Source organism: Eublepharis macularius, chromosome 7 (genome assembly GCF_028583425.1).
Source record: "Eublepharis macularius isolate TG4126 chromosome 7, MPM_Emac_v1.0, whole genome shotgun sequence".
Classification (NCBI taxonomy): domain Eukaryota; kingdom Metazoa; phylum Chordata; class Lepidosauria; order Squamata; family Eublepharidae; genus Eublepharis; species Eublepharis macularius.
Window position 1 is genome coordinate 113377747 of NC_072796.1, and position 23476 is coordinate 113401222.

Genomic DNA, 23476 nt, shown 5'->3' on the forward strand with positions numbered 1-23476 from the left:
TTTAATTTCAATCCAAAAAGCCAAAATATAACTCAGAATGCATTTCTTACACTACCTGAGGAGGATGCTTTTTTTCCCCAAATGGGCCAACTAACATGCATTCAAATTCTTTGGTAGACAATTTTAGATTCTTATTTTTGACAAATATTTACAGCTCCCTAGTGCACACAAGGGGAATGAGGTTTAAAAGCTAAAATGCAATGCTGAAAACTTGGCAGAAAAGGTTCTTGAAATAGCAATAATCCTACTATATAAAAGGCAAGCTGTATTGGTGACGACTCACTTTATATCCCCGCACAGGCTCACTCGAAGACCCCTCCGTGGGGATAAAAACTGAGTTGTCAGCAATATGGCTTGCCTCGGAGGCCCTGAGGAGGCTGCCACAGTGGCGGGAAGGCCTGGTGCAGCAGCACAGCCCTTTGGAGGCCCCTAGGAGGCTGCTGAGGTGGTAGGAAACCTGGCACAGTGGCAGGGAGGCTCAAAATGGCAGTGCAGCCCTCCCAAAGCCCAGCAGCAGGGATCCACCAAATCAGTTTTCTAGAGCCTGTTGTATTTTTCCACACAACGGGCTCTGTTGCTAGTCTATTATATTTTAAGATATTTGCTTCACATTCTAGCCCACTTACTTTGCCTCAGTAGTTTTACTAGCTTTCTCCATATTTTTTAAACTCTCTGGTGACCGGAGCTGAAACCTGCAGCTATCATTCATGTTCCACACCGATTCCATTAAGACACCAACTTTAGGAATTCCAGCACTAATTGAAAAGGCAACTGCTCCAGCATGATAGAGAGGATTATTTCTCAAACACACCTGCAATCAAAAGCCAATTGATCAACTATCTATATCAAAGTGAAGCATCCAAAAGTGATAATGAAAAAAAAATACATATCTTGGAGGAAATATTGAGCAATCCATGTTATGTTGATTCCTCAACTGTGGCACACTGGCATCAATATATACTAGGGGTGTACACTCCCCAAAATCCAGAATTATCCAGAAGCGCGGGGTGGAGGGTCCCAGAATCCCGGCTCACCACTTTGGGATTCTGGTATTTCGCTCGCTTTGGTACGCTCCATAAAGATTCGAAGCATACTGAAGTGAGGGGGAACACTTTGCAGCAGCACGGAAAGGGGCATTTAAACCCTCGCCAGCTGGATCAGCTGCTTGGCAGGGATCTCCCCAGCCAAGCAGCTGATCCCAGGGTTTAAATGCTCCTTTCCATGCCACTGTAAAGTGGCACAGAAAGGAGTATTTAAACCCCTTGACCTGAAGCTTCCCAAAGTGATACGAATCACTTCGGGAAGCTTTGATTCGGGGTTTCCAAATCATTGCGAATTGGGTGCAATTCGAGTACTTTACCTGAATCGGAAACCCGAATCACACACCCCTAGTATATACACACAAAGGTTGGAAAATCACATCCTCACTCCACTTGTTCTTCCCTTTGCTATTTCTGCTTCTCCCTCTTTTGCCCCAGCTTAACCTCTTCCCACTTCCCCATTCCCTTTCCACTCTCACCCTTCCCCTTAAAAGACCTTTTCCCCCCTCTCACTGCTCCATTCCTCTTCCCTCCCTCTGACCTATGCACATCACTTCTCCCCACACCTGGCTTCCACTTTCCCATCAGTCCCCTCCTGGCATTCATAAGATTTCATTGGACTACATCTTGAGATGCTGTCTACAATAAATCCTACAGTACACTGCACCCAAGGCAGGGAATCTTGGTGAAGTTGTATCAAGCTGCTTAGCATTCACAGAACAATGGCAACCATCTAACAATGCATTCTCATAAGATCTTAAACAACATTGTTTGGGAGAACTTTTGTTGCGATATATGTAAAGGGATACCTCCAAGATTACAGATTAACACAACCCATTATATATTTTAGTTTTCATATTTTTGGTGGGGCCCATCATGAGATATAGGGTATTTATTATCTTAGTAGACCAATAAAAATGAATACAAAAGTTAGGATGGTGTTGCAAACAAGCTATAGTAAAAAACAAACAACAGCTGCACTGATTTCCTGTAGCAAGTATGAAACTCTACATATACAAAGTAATGAGAAGACAGACAAAGAAGCCAGCGTGACTCTAAGACAAAGCACATTAGTCTTAGCTAATCAGTCCCTGTTCAAACAAAAGGAACTCCTACCTCAGACACTATCCCTGCAGACACACTGACATCACATTGCATCATAAAACACTGTTACAGCAAATAAGACCAGCTTCTTTTAATACAGATCTTCTCTTAAAATCATTTTAAATATATATTACAATATGCTTTTGCTTACCTGAGTACCAACAGTGATATTTGGCATTGAAGAGATGCCAGCACTAGACTTGGGCTTTTTGTTTTTGGCTCTGGCTTTTTCCAGCATCTTCTTCCTTTGGCTGAAAGGAACTACCCCCCTGGGATGGGAAAAATATTCTTTTAGTATACTTAATATTGCTTTCTCACCATAAAAATCAAGTTACGCACACCTCTAAAGAATTAAAATCAAAGGCAATGAACTTTTCACAAGTTCCTAAAGAGAATGATCATTAATAAAAGCTTAAAATATGATTTAACAAGCTCTTCTTCAAAATACAATTTTTCAAGAAAATATTTGTAACTTTCTGGGGGGTTCTGAAATCTATGAATGCGCACCACACCCGGAGTTGAAAATTACATATGGAGATCAAAGACCTGGATGATGCCATCTGAAAGACAACTGGTATTCTGGGGTTCAGAGAATGGTGTAGAAGAATCTTGAGGGTGGTACAGACAATAATAAAAGGAGGACCAAGTGCCTTAAAGAGGAGGAACCAGCCAGACCCACAAATCTGTCGTCTTGTTTTGTCCTTTGAGAGTATCATAAATATCTTTAATGTTCACCACTTTCAAAAGGTCTTCAATCCATCACTGACCATCATGCTATGCTGTGCTCAGCTATCAATTAGCCAATCAGAAGCCTTGAGCTTGAAAAGTGAAAGCTTTCTTGAAAAAAATATTAGTTTTTGTAGAAGAAAAACAAGGGTTTGATAATCTGCTATCACGATTGTCATTGCTACAGAAGATTAGCTCTTCCTATTCATAATGCCCTCTTTTTAAAAGATGGGGATGGCCACATAGAGGGTAATGGAAGATGGTTTAGCATTGGTGGTTAACATCTAAAAGATTCTCAGTCTGACAGAAGGTCTGCCAAAGATCCTTGAGCTGATCTGCAAGCACCAACAAGGGAAGCATGGAAATAGTCTGAGGAAGTCTTTCGATCTGAGACTGGCAAAGACTGAGCCTTTGTAAGTTTTGTGTGGCTCAAACTTCCTCGCTTTTTTTGCCAAGTACATCTTTTCTACTTATGCACATACACACTCCTCTTCCTCCTTCTTAATGAAATGGCTAGCAGGGAAGACTCCTCATGATATAGCCACCAGCCTAAAACATGAAGTCATAGCGATAATAAAACAAGAACAACTGAAGAAAAGCTCCTAGAGACCTCCCAAGTTGTATTGTCGAAGGCTTTCACGGCCGGAGAATGATGGTTGTTGTGGGAACCCCTGAAGATGCCAGCCACAGCTGCTGGCGAAACGTCAGGAACTACAATGCCAAGACCACGGCAATACAGCCCGGAAAACCCACAACAACCTCCCAAGTTGTCTGAAAGTGAGATGGATGATACTGGAAACATCTTTTCCACCCTACACATAGCACACAGAACACTCTAGTTGTACACGAGGAAGAGAATGAAGGTCAACACATCTAATCTTTCAGACTTTTTTTATTTTTTTATTTTTCCCCCAAAACAAAGAGAGGTACAGAAAAAAGAGGGGAGGGGGGGATAACAGGATCCAAGAAACAGTAGGATTTTGCACTACAAGGGTCAGCGTACATACAACATACCATCAGAGTTCATCAATGTTAAAATGAAGATTGCATCTACTATTCCAGCTTCTGTGTACCTTACTGACTAAATACATTCTTTTTCTACAGAGTGTTCACTTTTAGATCAGCTAAAGATCAAAACGAGTGGACTCCATGCACGTTCTTACTGCTATATCGTAATATGGTCTAATGCTTCTACACAGATCATTTCTATTTCTTTTAACTATTATGCCAAAGTTTCCATATCTTGTATTCTACCTCATCAATGATATTTAAACATTTTCCATCTTATCAGATCCTAACTTTATATTCAGTCTAGAACAATATATCAGTATACTATCTTATTCAGATTTCTAAAGCTAAAACATTTTATGCATTTTCTCCTTTGTGAGTAAAATAATTCCCCCATTTTTCTTCGAATTCTCTCATTGGTCTTCTGTTTAAATAGCTTGTCAGTTTTGCCATCACTGCGTATTCTGCTATCTTGTCTTTCCAGATTTCCCTAGTTGGGCATTCTTCTTCCTTCCATCTGGTTGCAAATACCACCCTTGCCGCTGTCAATAAATATCTAAATAGTTTGTGTAATTTTCTATCTACATTTTCTGGTAGCATTCCCAACAACATAGTTTGTGCATTCATGCTCAAATTTTAAAACCTTTTGCATCTCAGCACGTATTTCTTTCCAGAAGTGTTTGCTTTTGTGGCAAGTCCACCACATATGACAAAAAGAACCATCAGCTTCTTTACATTTCCAACATGACCCCACATATTTCTTGTCCATTTTCTCGATGTCTTTTGGCGTAATGTACCATCTGAAGAACATCTTGTACCAGTTCTCCCTTAATGTTTGACTTGCCATAAATTTTATGCCCTTTGTCCAAAGATTCTCCCACTGTTGAAATGTTATTTCTTCTCCGAAATTTTGCATCCACTTTATCATGCACACTTTAACTTGTTCTGTTTCAGTATCATATTGGAGTAAAAGTTTATATATTAGACCCAAGACGTGTTCTTTTTTCTGCATTATTATTTTCTCAAAATCGGTAAGATTCCTTAACTGTCCTTTGAGTTCCTTCAGGGCTTCTCGCATTCTGGAAACTGCCTCATATCAGCCATTGTATTTTTTTTTCTTCATCTTGAATTTCTTGCCATGATTTTATCTTTCCTCGAAGGTTTGTCATGTCTTGGTACGTTATAAAATCATTATCTTTCCTCTGATTCTTATCACAGAAGGCATCAATTGGTGAAAATAGTGGTGATACCAACGGGCTTATTCTTCTTCTAACCGAATCCCAAATTTGAATGAGACTGTCTCTTATAGCATGACTTTCTTGTTTTTTTCTGGATCTTTTTGCCACCCAAAGGAGGTTGTGTAGTCCATCTTTTTAGAAGGCCCAACTCAACTATGGTTCATGCAAGCACTTTCCATACATGGCTCTGCACAGAACTCATGCAGTTGAACAAAGAAAGACCCCTTAAATGGTTTAATGCTGCTGAAGAATACGAAAGTATGTTTGAAAAATGAGCAGTGCTTTGATACACAGAAAAATGTATAGTAAATTCACTGTTTGTTTAGATAGAAGGCGACAAGGTCACTGTTTAGATACAAGGCCATATGGGCCAGTCTTTAAACAGAATTTCATAATGCGGTGGATCCAACTATTCTACAAGAAGTCTTCCTCCAAATTAAGCAATTCTTCCTCTAATATAAGAGCTACTTAAGTTGGAAGAAGGCTTCAAACTTTGCTCAGTAGGACAGGGGTAGAATTCACCACACTACATGCCTGATACGTAGCACACTTTCATAAGTGAAAACACCACAAGAAAATAGAGAAAAAACAAACATCCACTAAACAGCTGATTGTGGGAGTTTTGACTCATTCAAGGCCATCATTACCAGACACACAAGTATTTGTAATGAGACAACTGTCAACTGCACTCACAGCTGTAACTTAGCCAAAAAGACAATTCTGTTGGTGATATCAGCCTTTAAACATTTATCTCTGTTTATCACCTCTCTGTCACAGAGCAAGTGTTGTGCAGTGGTGCAAGAGTGGTGGACTAGGATCTGGGAGACCAAAGTTCTGGGAGTCCCTTCTTTACCATGAAGCTAGCTGGCTGACCTTGGGCTAGTCAGTCTCTCCACCTAACCTACCTCACAAGATTGTTGTGAGAATAAAATGGAGGCGGCGGGAAATGATGTACTTCTGAGAGGGAAGGCAGGGATAAAGAAGTGTATGAATTAAATAACTATACACTGGATTGTTAAATACTGTAATAAAGGAATGAAGGGTTACTTCTGTGATGAAATACAAACTTTTACATTAGTAAAACCAAACTGTAAAAAGAAAATCCATTTGAGAACCCCAGTATTTAACTCCACTCTGTGCATTAAATGCAACAATATTTTCTCCCCTCTCTGAAACAAGGACAAGCACTGCCCTCCCATCAAAGTATTCATGTATGAATAACCCTCAGGAATTGTTCTTAGTAGGGTAAAATCCATTATAGTAAGCTATAATGTATCATAAACGTACAATTGTATTCTATTTATCTTCAAAGAGCTCAGCAGCACATTTGGACCACAACAACGTATCACCAATGTTATCACTTACCACCAATACAAGTTATTCTCCAACTGAGCACAGGTATAAAGAGCACAACAATGTAGTGACACTATCCGTTCTCCCTGCAGTTCTGAGTAGGTCTGTGCGGTATGCTCTAGCTTAGAAGCTACAGAACTCAAAGTTTCATCTACCCAGGTAGCTACCTAAAAGGACAAAAACAAACACAAAGCCCTCTGTATTTACGCAAGATATTACATAGGAAGAGAACAGTGTTGAGTTCATTCATGTTCATTCGCATCTAGGACAGAGTTCTGCTCCAGTACTTTCTGATTCTACATACACGCCCTGCCCTGCACCAGCCATTTTATTTTTGAAGTTAAAAGTAACTCAGATAGTCACTGAGCTCTTGCTATTCATTTCCATGAAAGAAAAATACCAATGTGAGTATCTGTTCCTTCCTTTGAAATGAACAGGAAGACTTTGAATAGAGAAAGAATTATACCCAGCTAATGAAGTGTGGAGTGCTCCAGACAGGAATGCTTATTTTATTTGGTAATCAAATTGCTGCAACTCTGAATATTTTTAGCCCTTTGACCAAGGAGTCTTATACAAAAAATGGACTACTTAGCCGCCAAATATCTCAGAATAGATTGATCACTGCATAACCAAGACTATTTCTCAGAGTGTAAGAGGTGAGAAATATGTAGGTGATTTAACAAGAAGAACCAAAAAAGAGTCAATGCAAATCGGCTCAAGCATCCCACTCTTGCGTTATATATTAATTGTATGGTTTTTTAGTGGGAAACGTTCTCTTAAACAGGCCAAAGCCATACGGGATTACTGTAAAGACAAAAAAATTCCACAAGCAATCAAGCCACCCGTTAGTATGGACACCTTTTAATGCCAAAAGTATTCCCACCATCCTCTTTATTTAATTTAATTTATTTCATTTTTATTCTGCCCTCCCCGCTTTTGCAGGCTCAGGGCGGATAACAAAATTACAAGTATCAAATACCATTAAAACATTAAAACACTACTTTATAATGTTCTCACTGGCAGATGTCACCTCTGCTTTCATAAGCAAATGTTATAGCTACAGGGAAATTAACCACCGCAAGTAATTTTTTGAAACCTAGCTGTAGCATTTTCCCATAGCAAGGCAGTGGAACATGGAAACAGAACACACTGAATTCCTTTATTCTCAGTGCATCATACCTTATTATTCTCTGTTGCAACAGTTGCTCTGATGCTATTTGCAGACAGGAGGACAATCTTCTCATTGGTTAGTCCCAAAGATACTGCACGTGGATGATGTATTGAAGAATTCTTGAAAAACAGAAGCAGCAGGTAATAGTTTCTCAATTCGCTACTGAAATATCAGCATAATTAGCAGAGAGGGAGGCTAAGTACCCCTCCAGAGTTCTAAGTGGGGAAGGCAGTCTCTGCCCCAACCCCAATGGTGTTCCTAAAAGCACTAGCATGTTTTGCCATAGAGCTGAATTCTCAATTCATGTATGACAGAAAGTTACAAGCTGGGTCAGGGATACTAACGCTGCACAGGAAGAGTGACATTCCTTTGCTATAGCTGTGAATGAAGCTTCTCTGACCCCCTTCACTTAGGCAGTGCTGCTGCCAAGGGCATCTATCTCCCAACTTCCCTCCCTCAGCACCTCCTACCAATTCCAGCCAAGACTGCCGAAGAAGAGTTGAGGTTGGAAGGAGCTTTCCAGAACAAGCAGTAGGTCCTTACGGCTAACTGCCCTTGTTCAAGTTGCAGCAAAACACGGACAAGACAAACTGGGCTTTTACATAAGCAAAATATTTCACTTTCCCGAACCAAACAATATATACCTGTGCATTTCTGTAAGGCTCAGATTCATTCCACTTCCACTGATAAAGCTCCCCTTTATTGCTGACTGCCACAAGCTCAGAATACAGAGCACCAATACTACTGAATTTCAGTCCATCCTATAAGAAGCAAACAAGAAGTTTAAAACTGTTATGCTATCTGCATCAAATGCTCAGTATTACTTGAGTTCATTACAAAAAAAAACCCACTGTAGGAAATTTTTTAACAGGCCAACTCTTCTAGCTATTGAATTGGAATAAAGTTTGTTTTAATTTATCCAGATGACACTAAAGTTTAACAATGTTTATTTTATCAAAGCACATTTAACTTTAAAACAAAATTAACTGTGCCAACCAACAGATATCAAAACAGAGAGGAAGTATACAATTCTGTGATGGTTTATTTAACACACTTCTATAACCATACCAATCACCAATTGACAGAGAATGGTGATTCTAGAGTATAATGTTGACATAGCAAAGATTCTCAAGGATTTTTTTTAAAATGTGACATCTGTCCACAATTCCAAAAAAGTCAAGAAAGCCAGGATAGGAATGGAAATGAATACTTCCACTGAGGTGACAAAAAATTCAGGGTTGGCCGATATTTTTGCTATGTCCGTGCTTCTCTTTGGGCTCTCTGGAGCTTGCTTCTCTCACATTTGGAGTTCATTGAAAAACACTGGATACACAGATACAGAAGTGCCTAACACCAGTGGAAGCTAGAGGAGAGGACTGCCTCTGCAGAGCCCAGGGAAAGGTATGCACAAAAGAAAGGTGTAAGATCCAAGCCTTAAAGTTTCCAGAAATTTTGAAGTCGTGGAGGAAAGGCTCCCTCCCCCGCCCCTGGGGAAAAATGTAAGTTTGCAGGGAACTTGAAATATATACTGTAATTTCTTTTTTATCAGGACTAATCTTCTTTTACAGCTTTAACACTGTAAAGGGTATCAGATACAACAGGACTCAACAAATCCTAGACACCAGACCACCACAATACGTAACATTTCTCTCTGACACCTAGTATTTTCAGCAATATTTTTATTGTGTCCCCCAGCAATTCTCAGTGGAGTTGGGAAGAGCTGGATACAGCCACTTTTTCCACAGGTGAAAAAAGGAGGAAAGGGCCCCCCTTTGAGCTCTAAAATGGCTATGCTTGAGATCATGGGATCTGCACAAACAAAAGCCATATGGAATGAGAACTGTAATAAGGAGAGGAATTGGCTAAGATTGAGCAAAAACTGACTGGCTCCAAACCGAAGTTTATTTATCATTTTGCATCAGATTGTTTTGTCATAACGACATAAAAATTAAATAAGCATGAAGTTCTTTGATTATTTGTATTCAAATTTATCTTCACACCATTCAACAGTGTGGGATTATTTCAACCAGTTGCCTTCTATACTGGCTCCAATAGCCAATTAAATGGAGTCTTTGAAAGCAATAATGGAATTATGACAAACTGGGGAGAGCTTTCGCTAGGTGTAGAGGTTAGCTTTTTGTTTTGGTGATTACAACCAAGTTATCCCTATATGTATTTATATATTTCAATACTTCTGACATTGCTTTAATAAAGGTGTGAGAAACTACGAAGAGATAAGGTTTGGGGGTCGCAATCATTAGAAAAAAAATATCATTAATACAAAACCTTGAAGGAAGAAATGTGATCCTGGCTTCTACATTTCTGGGCTGACTCATGCAGACAAAGAAAATTTGTCAAGGCTTGAGATTTTTAAAAAAGCTGTGCAGTTTGGCATACTAATAAAATTTAAGAATACAAATGCAGTAGATTTATACAATGGAAATTGCAACTATACCAATAATGGAAATGGAGGAGGAACGCTGCAAACTGCTGCACCCTATCAGCACAATCCTGGAGGTGGGGAGGGGGAAGTGCTCAGGAAGCCAACCAGGAGTTACACTGGCATATCCTGGAATTACGATGGAGTATCTCCCCCTACGCTGGCACAGCAGCCCGGCACTGCTCCACCCAGGCTCTCCGCCAGCACTCGGCCATGGAGGCCAGGCTCAGGCGTAACCACAGCATTAAGTCCCTGTGCTGGTGTGCCGGAGGGAGGGCACAAGTTAGTCAGCTCCCTAAGATATTTCGGGCCTGGGAACACCCCACTGCACGGGAAAAGTCAACCACAACCCTTGCACACCCAGCCCCACCCAAGCGGCCCAGCAGAGCAAAGGATGTCGACTACTGCCAAGGATCAATCCGCTCGTGCCCCCGCAGGGCTCCTCTAAAGGCAGACACCTCTGTTGGGATGTAGCAAGCCCAACTGCAGAGGTCTTTCTGCCCTGCGCACCCACTCTCTGCACAGTGGGGGAATAGCACTGGCAGTTGGCAATAGCAAACATGGCCCTGCCCATGGACTTTCCCTGTCATTCATGGCGCTGTCAACTGCAGCTGCCCTGCAATTGGTGGATTCTGCCAGCATTGCCAGGACAACTGGGGAGCATTCTCTCCTGGCTGCGCACTGCTGGGCTTGGCCACCAGCACAGCTCTCCTACCAAAGTCCTTAGGGAGCAGACTGGCAGTGCTGCAGTTACAGCCCAGCAGGTTACAGGACTGTGCTGCCCACCACCTAAGAAAACTGAAAATACTACTTTTGGCCAAAAGGAATCATACAAGTCTAGAACTGAATTTGGATATTAAGTTAAACTTTATAACAATAAACTCTTTACTAGTGTATGATACATATTATAGCATATTAAAACCAATTATGACAAGCTGGCAATTCATATGGAATACAGCTATTCATTTAAACGTGGCACCCTAACAAAAAAAGCTATTTTCATGTCTTATTTCATAATATAACTTTTCTAAATTTTGAGATGACCAAACTGAAGGGTTTTTTTACATTTTTGTTTATTTGAAGAAAACCTGCTAACATTATAATAGGTCAGGAACTGTGACCTCTTATTAGCAATTAAAGATTATGAGATATAGAAGCACAACACTAGCATGATCACCGAACAGTCTTGCTGCCTGTGTTCTGCTGACCTTGCTTTTTCTAAGTGAAGGAACTACTGGAGTACTTTAGTTTCCCTCTTTCTTTTTAAAACTACCTTTAGATGCTCTCTTAGCTTTGATGTTTCAGATGAACAAATTCTGTTATTCCTTCATCGAACTGGCTAACTGCTGAAGCCCCCATTAAGTATCTAAGCGTATCAAGACCTATGCACTTCAAAGAGAAAAGCAGCTATACTGAGATAGCCCATAAGTCAAAGAATTTGCAACTCAAAATGAGCTTGCAATGTAAAGGAATAGAAGCTTTAAATAAGCAATTAAAGAAAAGAGAACTCACAGCAAAGACTAACAAGATTACACTGGAATTCTCTGCCAACTTGGAATTACTTTTACATGCAGTCTCAGCCCTCCAACAGCCTCTTGAATCTCTGGCATTAGATCCTGTAAACTCTGGATAGAGTAAAAAGCACTTCGACCCAAACCTGCCTAATCATTCAGGATCAGTGGAGGCTTCTGTTAAGCCACCGCATCCAGTTCCATTTCAAGCATCCATTTTACCCCTTCCTTCCTTATTATACTTTTTAACAGAAAATATTCCAAAACGCCTAAAGCAGACAAATGGGGCCAATTCTCTCTCCTCAAATAAATATTTATCTTGTCTTACTAGGGACCCTTGTATAGCCTTTTATTCTCCATAGGGGGAAAAATGCAAAAAAAGCTTGATACATGCCTTTGCTGAAGCCAAGAGAAATGCCAAGTCAACTGGATAAGCGAGCCAAAGCTCAAGGTACATGGTATCTCAGGTAAGGAAAACACCATGTTGGCCCGTTGCATAATAAAACAAGGACTGTCTAGACACATTGGTATTATACCAATTACTAGTCACACAAAAAGAAACTGAGGTGAGAATAAAAGCAAACAGACTGACTGGGGGAAGATTTCTTGGCCAAGAATAGATAAGAATCGACACATGGCCACCCATTTTTATTATATGTGTTCTTTAGGAAAGTAAACCGAAAAACAAGCAAATTCAAAGTTCTTTTTATCACAAACAAACAAAAAAATCAATTATGGCTTAGTATCAACAAGTAACCAAACTTTAAGCAGGGCAACAAAAGCTAAGAACTTTCACCACCAGGGACCTCAAAGGAAAAGAGGAGTTGCTGAAAGTGCAAGAATAGACACAAAAAGCACACAGATTCAGGTTAAAGAGGACATTTTAAACCATGCATCCACAAACAGGAAAAGAAACTTACATGGGAAAAAAGACTGAATGTCTTCCTGAACATGGGTGGGATGCATATGGCAAGAGAAGTTCCTAGTCAGACTGGGAAGATGCTAATCCACAATCCAGAGCAGCAGGCTGTGCATACTTCAGTGTATCCCTTCCATTAATATCAGTACTACTCACCTTCAAGTAATTAAGGTTAGGAACGAAGTATAGTAATAGATCAGAACAGCAAGTGGTCTGAACAGTAACTATCACTCCAGATGCAAAGACAACTATAGTCTATTAATTACATGCAGTATTTGCAAAGAGGGGGACAGGGAGAAGCACACTTGCAGATAATGTACTTTATATATGAAATTTTAAAAAATCAAATACCTTATCTGGCCACCACTGCAAGTCTTCTCCTAAGGAGACTGGGCTTTGGACAGGCGTGTTCTTCTTGTCTAGGTTGGGCTCCCCTTCTTTGCTTGTAGAGCCCCTTTCATTGTCAAATGAGGCTCCATCAAGCCACCTTCGTTCACGCAAACGTAAAACGGACTCACGTTCACGCAACAGCTCAGAGTCTCTCTCTAAGGGAAGAAGGAGAACTGGTATGCAATTGGGTCACACCAGTGGGATAAAAGTAAGCCACTCTCTAGTAAAGACCCTTCAGGACGCAACTAACAGCAGTTAAGTCTACTCATAAAAGGCTAAATATAAAAATGACATGCAACATCCAAAGTATTAACCCTTTCAAGCATATGTACTTAATATTAACCAAAATAATCTGAAATGCAACAATGAAACTAGAAATAAAAGTTCAAAATCTGGGAGCTTTAAATTGCTCAAAAATAAATTAAAAATAGCTTCATTATTTTCTTATCATGAGATAAAAGGCAATTTAAAATTTTTATAGTATCATATGCAAAGAGTATATTGTGGGTGATTTATCAAGAGAGAAATAAAAAAAGAAATCACCTAACAAGGTGATATCTGTTTAAGCTAGTCAAAAAAGAGTGTTTATTAGAGAGTCTTAGAATGTTCCCAGTCACCACCACCACTTGAAAAAGTTAAACCGCATTGTATTTTTAAAAAAATAACGCTTGCAAAATTTGCTAATCCAACCCCTTAGTTTAAACACCACACAGCACTGGATTTGTTTTACAGCTTATATTAAAGTTGGTAAACTGAAAAAAAAAATTGAAGTCAGACAAGTTCTAAGAAGATTTTTGAAGGAAAACGTTCCTTACCAAAATGCTTTCCCTCCAAATGGCCTACAAATTGTCTAAAGCCAGTACTCTCCAGTTCTTTCATATAATTAAAATTTTAAGTCAGGTAATCAAGCTAAATATCCAAGACACAAATATACATGGCAAATAAGGATTTTTCATCTTAACATAGAAATAACCTTAGAAAGGAAAAAGGGAAGTATTTAAGAAAAGAAGTTGAGTATCTGTACATGCACATAATGCATATAAAGCCTATAATTCCTTGCTTATGTTAACAACCACCTTTAAAACCTCTCCTGCCTTTCCCCCTTGCTCTCTCTCCCCATCAGTCTTTCTTCATTCACTTCTTCCCTCAAATGCCACCCTAGCCTCTGCTTTTTCCCTTTCCCCCCTGGGACTTTGCTCAATCTCCATCCTCTCCTTATTGCATCAATTCATTGCTAGATTTATACTTGTTCAATAACCCGCCTGTTGACAGCTGCTCCTTTCCCTTTATTCCCTTTTCCTTTGTATGTCATCATGTTTATTCAGATTAACCCAAACTTAAAGATGAGTCTAGAGTTTAGATATTAAAAGCAGAGCTCAAAACTATGCGTGCTACCTCCTGTACCTCTGGTTTATGAATTATTTTCCAGTCATCACAATTTTGGCACTACATGTGGCCGTTACTCACCCATGTTACACTAAAGCCAAGTACATGTTTAAAACTCACTGAGACTACTACTGGGTTGGCAATCGTAATGTGTAACACAGGAAGGTCGGAGTGGCAGGAGAGGTGGAGAGAGCACATGCATGATCCCACAGTCTGCTTCCACATTTCAGTATTAAATCTGAACCATGATGGGCCTGTTATTTTAATCCTCTGAATACATATTGTCTATACAAACCAAATAATTAATGCAATAAAACTTAATTTCATAAGCCTGATGTAAACAAAATTAAAGCTATAAATTATAATATAATCAGGCATAGACACAACTTGTTGCCATGCTCATACCCCTCCTCTCATACTTGATCAAGCCAGTGTTCAGTCAGGCTCTGCACTTGAGGATAAGGAGGAGGGACGAGATGAGCTCGCAAACACACCAACAAGCTGTATTCATGCCCAACTGCAATTTAATGACAGCTTGTTCTGATGTCTGGATGCAGCTGTAGATATTGAGATGCCTGAATATCTAACAAAGATTAAATGGGGTACAGTCATGCTTCACAACAAAGGGTTGGATTAACAATTGGCAAAATGTTTTGGATACCTACCAAGTATAATACTTATCTTAAAGAAATAATGATGGAAAAACTACACATACCATATCCAATTTTACATTTGATACTTTTTTCAAATCATGTTTAGGAACTTGATGCTATGCAAAGCATTCTGTAGCTGCAAGGGGTTATTTTCTAAGCCTAAATGCAGATAAGAATGACTGGCTTAAAACTGAGCACTGCAAAGATTTTCAAAATGCAGTTCAATTCCAACCTCTCTCATCTGTACTTGGGGGAAAAAACATTAGGCTTTCTATCTTGCAAGGAAAATGTTTACTCTTAGAGCAGTGCATAATGAGCAGTGGAACAGAGTTCAATGCTACCTAACAGAACAGAAGCAGGACATTTTAACTATATTACAAAAATACGCCTCCAAACCCAGGAAGGCAGAAAATGCCGTGTGTGCCACTACCAGTACACCAGCTCTGACATGGATTGCCGAACAAAGGAAATTGTGTTCTGGAACGATTAATGTCAGAAAATTTGGTTTTTAAAAGATCAGTACTCCCTTTAAGTAAGTCTAGTTAAAAGGTTGATTTTGGGCACTTATATATTCAAAGCCCCATGCACATTTCACCTGTCAGATCTTTCATCAAACATACAGCTAGTAATTATGACAAACTTACTAATAGATTGTTTTTTAAAATTACAGCTTAATACAAAATACTTAATACCTAAAATTAAAATATGGGAAAAACATACACACAAATCTAAGACAAATCCACCAGCATGTACTATAACTAGAGTACTGCACAGCAATGCTACTTATTTACAAAAGAAAAAAGGTGCAAAATTACCTCGGGACGAGCTTAGCCTGGAAAGTGATGAGCGCCGAAAGGATGGATAACCAAAGTAACTAATATCTTCTGAAAACATAGCATCAGCATCAATAATGACACTTGGGTGAGCAGAATGTATGTCAGCATCCAGAAGAGACATAAGATCCTCTATAAGAGGAGACAAGGATCTCAGGTGAATTATCAGCTACTTGAAATATCAACTAGAAAAGACCATCACCAAACAAGACAAATCCACCAACAAAAAACTGATGTTCTAGTCTTCAGATTTCCTTGTACATGCAAGTGTGCCTATTTGCTTGCAATCAAGAACAATGTCCTAATGTAAGAAACCAATGTTATCTATGTCAACTGATTGGCTGCTTGCTTCTTCAAGCCACTCAGACTAATCTAATCCTAAGAACCCAGACATTTGACAAAACTGTGAGCAATTAAGCAATATAAAAAGAGCAAGACTCAATACATTTAATTCCAGAACACAGCAGGTAATGGGGGGGGGGGGGGACTCTTCTTCCAGATAGCATGCAATCACCCATTTTGCCTTCCTCAAATACAAGTTTCCTGAGCTGAAAAGTGTCTTTGACAGAATTTTTCCAACTTATGCAGAGTTCATAAAAATGTCCTCATAGAAGACATTTTATGGTACTGTATTTTTAATATTGCCATACCCAGATCCATCATCAGGCACAGCAGCCCCCCCCCCCTTCCATTTTGGAATGCTCTATTTTAGGATGAAATCTTAATTCTACCTTTGCTCCTGGCATAAAAATCCACATCCATAACCTGTAGTGTTCTAATTCTCTTGTTACAATTCTACTGAATTTATTTTCCAGCGTAGTGTAAGAAATGTACAATGAGAGCAAATATGTTTTAAAATTTGTGTTTTCTCAAACTGTACAAAGTCAGCAGGATTTGAATCCAGTGGTACGTTAGAGACCAACATGATTTTCAGAACGTAAGCTTTCGAGAGTCAGAGTTCCTTTCCTCAGACACCAGAGAGCTCTAAGTCTCAAACACTTACGCTTTGAAAATCTAAGGTATTGATGGACTCAGATCCTGCTGTTCTACTGCAGACCAACACAGCTACCCACCTAATACTGCATGAAGTCACACTCACTTCCATATGTAGTCCCCCCAAAACCTTATGGTAGATATTTTCCCAGCTCCAACACACACACACATAGACACACACAGAGTACTTCTTCAGTCACCTGACTTCTAAACCCCAATTTCTGCTCCTGGCTCCTACAGACTTCCTCTTCCCACTTCATTTCTTGTTTAAAGTAACTGAGCCTACCACAATGAAACATGCTCAACCCAACATCTCCTTTTCATGCAAACCTAATGCAATACCTGCTCTCATAATTGTCTGAACATTCCCCCCCCCTCCCCACACACACACACACTAAATCCTATCAGTGGGCATCTTACACTTCCCTAAGGGCTCATCTCTTTCTTAAAAAAAAAACACTGATATGTGCCATCCTTTGAGCATCTATCTTAGTAAATCCATTGCAACAAGTCAGAATATTACCAAATACTTTCTAATTCTAGCCTCTCTACTTTATAACAGGACTGTGAATTACAACATTGCCACATTTTAAATAAGACTGTTTTTAGAGTTATTATTTTCTAAACCTTAGTGATAAGTTCACGTTATGTACTTAATTCTTGATGTTGAAAGAAAGGCCTCACTTATTTTCTTTTTAAAAGATGTGGAGGTACATGAGATGAAATTAGGGGGTCCACTTTCCAGTGGCTTGGACCAAGCAGTAAATTTCTGCTAACAGAACTGGGCTACTAATTCCCCCCTTCAACTGTAGACCCTCAATTTGCCTCTCATGCTGTTCCTCAGTAGCAGCATTTCAGGAACCATTTTGGGCTGCAGCAAGACAGGGAAAGTGAGAAAGTCATTTTCTGCAGTTTCCAACCCATTATCTTTTTCTCACTTCCTTCAGCCTCTCCCACACAAAGCACTCTCACCCACAAATTTCTCTTTCGTATGTCCACACACAAACTTCTCCTCCATGTCACTCACAGCCTCCATAGCAATACCTACTAGGATTTGGAAAAGGAAAGCATTGGAAAACATACAGCCCTGGTATACTTCCCTGTGCAAAAAACAATTCTAGACTAGAAAGGAATGGGAAGGCAATGGATCTTTGATACATTAATCACCGCCCCAGAAAGAGAAAGAAAGTGCACGCCCTATGTGGTTCAGTGGGGGGGGGGGAGGTTGCCCCAAACATCCATTATTTATTTTCACAGCCACTGAAGTCTGATGTTCTGCCTGCTCATTTTGCATGTCTAGATCAATAAGATAGCCAATTTAAACTTCCAGCCTTTTACTCTCAGATCATCCCAGTGGGGATAATAATAACATTGGATTTATATACCGCCCTTCAGAACAACTTAATGCCCACTCAGAGCGGTTTACAAAGTATGTTATTATCCCCACAACAAAACACCCTGTGAGGTGGGTGGGGCTGAAAGAGCTCCTAGAAGCTGTGACTTACCCAAGGTCACCCAGCAGGTTTCAAGTGGAGGAGTGGGGAATCAAACCTGGTTCTCCAGATTAGAGTCCCACGCTCTTAACCACTACACCAAACTGGCTCTCTGATGATGATGCAGAACGTCATGACACATTTCTTCAACTCCTTTATACATATACAAAGGAAACCTAACCATGATGAATTTTTAAAAATAGCTTGACAAAGACGATAGCAATGCAAATCATAAAATGTACCTAAGTCAGCCAACTGTGTATTTATTCATGTTCTAAAAGCAGAAACATTTAAGTACTACAACCAGGTACAATAGAACTGACTCCACCGACTGATTCCCTTTGGAGACTCGTAATAACTGAGGAAAACTTCGTTCTTATATTGTACAAACTCCCCGGACCATCCTATATACAGTATACAACCCACATAATTGCTTAAACTCATTCAAATCTAGTTACATTTGCCAAAATAAAAAACTACTCCTTATATATCATAAGAGCTACTTCTTTGGGACTCTCTAGGCAAAACTACAACAAAAACTCCCGGACTGCATTCAGACAGCATCTCCCCTTGATACCTCCCTATTGGGATTTTCAAATCCTCAAACAGACCCTTCCATATGCATTCAATTTGAGTTCTCTCCAACACTGCTGAGTAAACAGGTATGACTTTGAAGGGCCCACTGAAACAACAGAGGGATTACCCGACACCCTATAAAATGAAGTGTGCTGGAAAAGTAAACAGATCGTTGCCACTGGGACAGCACAGTAACAGCAGGGTTACCAAATATTTACAACACCTACTTGATGGTCATAAGCCATTCATATATAATACCACCATGGCCAAGACTGCACTCATCATAAGGTCAAACATCATGCACATTCAAAAAAACAGGTCTGCTAACCTAAAGGAGTTACTTGGCTGACATGGTTTTTGTTTGTTTTTCACAATTTAGATTGCAATATCCCCACAGAAACAATTCCTTTTATTGCAGCAATAAAGAATTCATGTCTTTGGCACACCAAAAAAGATCAGTGCTCTAAGCCAGTGCCTTCCATCCTGTGGATCAGGACCCAAAAGGGGATCACAGGCCAGCTCTCCCTAATAGCCACTTTTGCCCTTTTTAAGCTGGATGTGCTGCTTTGTTTCTCTTTCTCTCCTCTTCCTCGCCAGCTTCTCACATTCTTGCCTTACCTCCCACTTTATGACAATAATAAGGAGGAAAAGCTGTCTGGCAACTAGAAACTTCATGGTAGTAGTGGGAAGAAGGAGAGGATGGGAGCTGTTCAGCATACTATGGAAAAAAACAAAGGAGGAGAGAAAGAGGTGTGTGCACCAGCTGTTGAGTAGAAACTACCCTCCCATGCGTGGTGGTCCTTACCCAGTAGTAAAAGAATAATTTCTGTCTTTAGTAGTAGAAAAGAGCAAGAGTCCAGCAGTACCTATAAGACTAACAAAATTTGCAGTAGGGTATGAGCTTCCATGAGTCACAGCTCACTTCTTCGGGTTTCACAAAAGGTCATACCCTACCACAAAGTCTTATAGGTGCTACTGGACTCTTGCTCTTTTCTACTGCTACAGACAGACAAACACAGCGGCCCATCTTGATCCATTTCTGTATTCTAAGTTTAGGTGGAAACTAGGTGCTTTTGATGACATTTACCAGCTTTGGTATTTCTACTTTGTAGAGAAAAGAAACACAATGCTGTCTTGTGTGATGAATGCAACCAATTTTTGCCATCTTTGTAAGCAACCCATGCTAGGTTTATGCACACTTGAGGGCACAGTTGCACACGATAGGTATATGTACACTTTCCTTTGTAGAATAGTATCTGTGGGGAAATCATCATGTGTGAAGAGGCTCCTAGAAGAACCAGATTCAGTGGTTAGTTTGAGACAAGCCTCTGACCTGTATTTTGGAAACCAAGTACTGACCCAGGAAACAGTATCTTCCATACATTAAGTGGTATTTTTTTCTTCACTGCGTATGCATGCAATTGACAAAGAATCAAATAAGACGTGCCCTGATGGTTACTACAGCGAGTATTGTAGAATCTTTGAGGGAATTAATGAGAGTGAGGGTGAAGGAGAGTGTGGTCAAAGACTAGGTTGTAACCTCCATATGCAAAGGGTAGGTACTTCAGAATGCCACTTGCTTAGGGTTCATAGTGGGGGCAGTGGCACCTTTTGTATAGTGTTTGTTGGTCTCTCAAAAAATATGGTTGGACACTACAGAAAATGGAATGCTGAAACAAATTGATGACATCACAGTTCACCTAAGGCATCAAAATAATTTGGGCCAGCCCTGGATGGGTCACCATATGAAGTCAGTTTGGACTTGTGGTCACCATACCAAAAAAAAATTGGGAACTAGTTCCCTAATTAACTACAATGTCTTAAAATCTAAAGAAAGAAAGCAGGGTTGTTGCATTGGGCAGTTGATCAAATACTGAAAAATATTTTTATCATGCCAAGAATATAATTAGGTAGGTAGCATGTTGTTTTGTTCCATTTCATTATGGTGTCATTTCTTAGCAAAGGCAGGTTGCCTCTGAGCCTTGCAGAAGTCGGAGGCAATCATAGTAGCATATCAAAGGTTCTCCTATTGGCACTTCCAAACAGTATCAGAACGTCCTGCCTAAGATTGCCCATGTTAAAAAATATAATTCATTACCATGGTTTAAAGTTAGTTTCATTTTTTTTTTACAATAACAGTTGACTACTTCATAATTCCCCTAACTAACCAATCTGTTGATTAAATATCTTTTCTTGTTCTAATGAAGTTAATAGTTTAAATAAATTGGACAAGTCAACTAACCGGATTTTTTTAACTGATCAAATATCTGCCACTAATGTATAGCACCACAAAGTTTAACAACACCTTAAAAAAATGAACTAGCATGCCTCTCTGCTTGTCAAATATTGTTCTTTTTCACACAGTCTTGGGGCCAATTCACACAAGTATCTTCTCGCCACAAGATAATTTATTTGTGATGGGCATGTAGCAGAGATTTACAAATATAAAACATTCACCGAGAGTTCCCATCACCACATATCTCTATGTGGTGCCATCCACCACATAAAGGCCATCCACCACCTTGCCATCCACCTACTAAATCTATTCACAAGAAAGGATTCTACATACTTCTCTAACAGAAATTTAATTCTCAGGTCTATTCATGGCAAAAATACCACAGCACAAATTACCTTGACTTGCTTTACTTTATTAAACTTCATCTTCAACAAACTAAGACAGTTTTCAAAACAAGAATGGAGCTTCCATCATAAACAAGTTCACTAGGTAGTATTTTTTCCCATTCCCCTCCTTTTGCTTATTCCAGGTCCAACACAGGGTACAAGGCAAAAGGAATGGGAAATGAGGTGTGAATCAAGCTGAAATACTTTATTTGTAAAAAAGAAATTGTTGCTGGAGCAGATTTGATTGAGTATTGCACAATTACAAGTGAGGGAACCATGAGACTTGGGAGGGGGGGAGGTTCCATACTGCCATCAACAGCTGCCTGACTTACATGGGGGGGGGGAGTAATGACTTCAGAAGCTCAAGTTCCTCCACTTCCTCCCTGGCTCATTATAGCCTCTCCCTCTGCCTTCCCACCCACCTGGGCTGAGGCAGTGGCAGCTCCTGCTCCTTTCTCCTTCACCCACTTTCAGTCCACAGGGATGCTCCCTTAAGTTGTCCATGCAAGAGCGGGAAAGAACCCTCTCTTCCAGAGCGGTTAAACTCCTTTGTTTTTCCCACATTTTACTGCTGTCCTCGGAGAGGGGAGAGTTGACCCAGGTCTACAGAAGAATACACTCTTATCTGAACCTCGCCTCATTTTCTTGGTTTTTCTATCTACATAGGGTCAGGTTCAGAATTAAATATGTAACTGAATAAACTCTATGGAAGAAATGAGGCACAGCTACTTAGGATTGCCAGAATTATAGATCACCAAAACACTACATAAAACAAGAGGGGGGCATACTTATAGAAAATGAATGAAGCTGAATATATTTATATATATCCTTCCTTTTACAAAAAAGGGCCTCATGGTGACTAATATATTACACCAATCCACAACAAAAAAAATATTCCTAGGCCCACCAGGAAAGTACTTCAAACACCTTAAAGCCACACTTCCTGCTGCCTGCATCAAATCACTGGAATCAAAAGGATGCAAGCATGGCTCAAAGTCCAACTGTATATACGTGCACCTAAGAGATTAATTTCTTTTTCTTTATGAATTTATGATCCACTGTTCCAGTCACTCACTATCAACTAAACACAACTGTTGCAAATTTATTGCTCAAATTATTAGTACAATGTATGCGAATTCTTTGCTTGCCAAAATAAATTTGCAAATTGATTGCAGCTTCCCAGCTTGCATGTTCCTAATACGGCCTTTAATATTAGACTAGTTGATCAACCCTGCTTTAGAAAAAAATATAAAGGTACCAAACAGGTTACAAAGATCCCAGTTTTTGCGTGGGCACACTTTGTTTTAATAAGCATTTGTTCTTAAGTAGCATGGAAAGTCATGCCCCAAGCATGAACATCAATTATGCAAAGCCCCAAGTCTCACATGAGAATGAAATAACTACTCATTTTAAAGTATAGAACTAGCAGAGCATCTCCCATGCTTTTGACATCAGAAGCTCCTTGCAACAAAGCCTTCGTCAGAATGTCATAAAGCAGTCAAGTCCAGTACTCTGACTAGTTTAAATATGCTGGCAAAAGTATATAACAAGATTCTCAGCAATACAGAATTTTGTCACACAAATCCACTGACTCTTATTTTACTAGGACTGAAGAAACTCAAGGTTACACAAATGCATATATTCCAGTTCTAATTTTGTCTTACCTACTATCCTCTCTCTAACTTGTTGTCTTCAAAACAGCAGCACTTTGTTACATCTCAACGCTGTGCACAGCACAGAAAACACAGTAAACCCTCTACAATTGTTGCAAATTGACAGAGGAGCACAAAATTAATTTTAGAAATAAAGAGAAAGCACTGCCTAGCACAAACCTCCTGGGAGATATGATTCACTAGCAGTGTCGTCACCATCATCTCCATCTTCATCATCACGGCTCAGCAAGTTGTTCACTGCAAGATTTACATCGAGATTTGTCCGCTGAAGCTCTCTTATGATTACACTTCTAGATTTTCCTTGTAAAACAACCTGTGCCTGTAAGTGAGCATAATGAATACACACT

At 39.7% G+C, this 23476-nt stretch overlaps 1 protein-coding gene across 4 annotated transcripts in view; it reads right to left on the reverse strand.

Moving 5' to 3' along the window:
- UBR5 (ubiquitin protein ligase E3 component n-recognin 5) overlaps positions 1 to 23476 on the reverse strand; it is a 97580-nt gene that overhangs the window by 48036 nt on the left and 26068 nt on the right. For 2 of the 4 annotated variants that reach the window (XM_054984339.1, XM_054984338.1), the window contains exons 7-14: positions 23289 to 23448; positions 15755 to 15904; positions 12862 to 13073; positions 8285 to 8401; positions 7649 to 7759; positions 6482 to 6636; positions 2296 to 2413; positions 627 to 811 (exon numbers count right to left, since the gene is read on the reverse strand). In XM_054984339.1, coding sequence (XP_054840314.1) covers positions 627 to 811; positions 2296 to 2413; positions 6482 to 6636; positions 7649 to 7759; positions 8285 to 8401; positions 12862 to 13073; positions 15755 to 15904; positions 23289 to 23448 — 1208 coding nt within the window. The remainder of the gene's footprint in view (positions 1 to 626; positions 812 to 2295; positions 2414 to 6481; positions 6637 to 7648; positions 7760 to 8284; positions 8402 to 12861; positions 13074 to 15754; positions 15905 to 23288; positions 23449 to 23476) is intronic. The other 2 variants (XM_054984340.1, XM_054984341.1) reach the window with 2 other exon arrangements.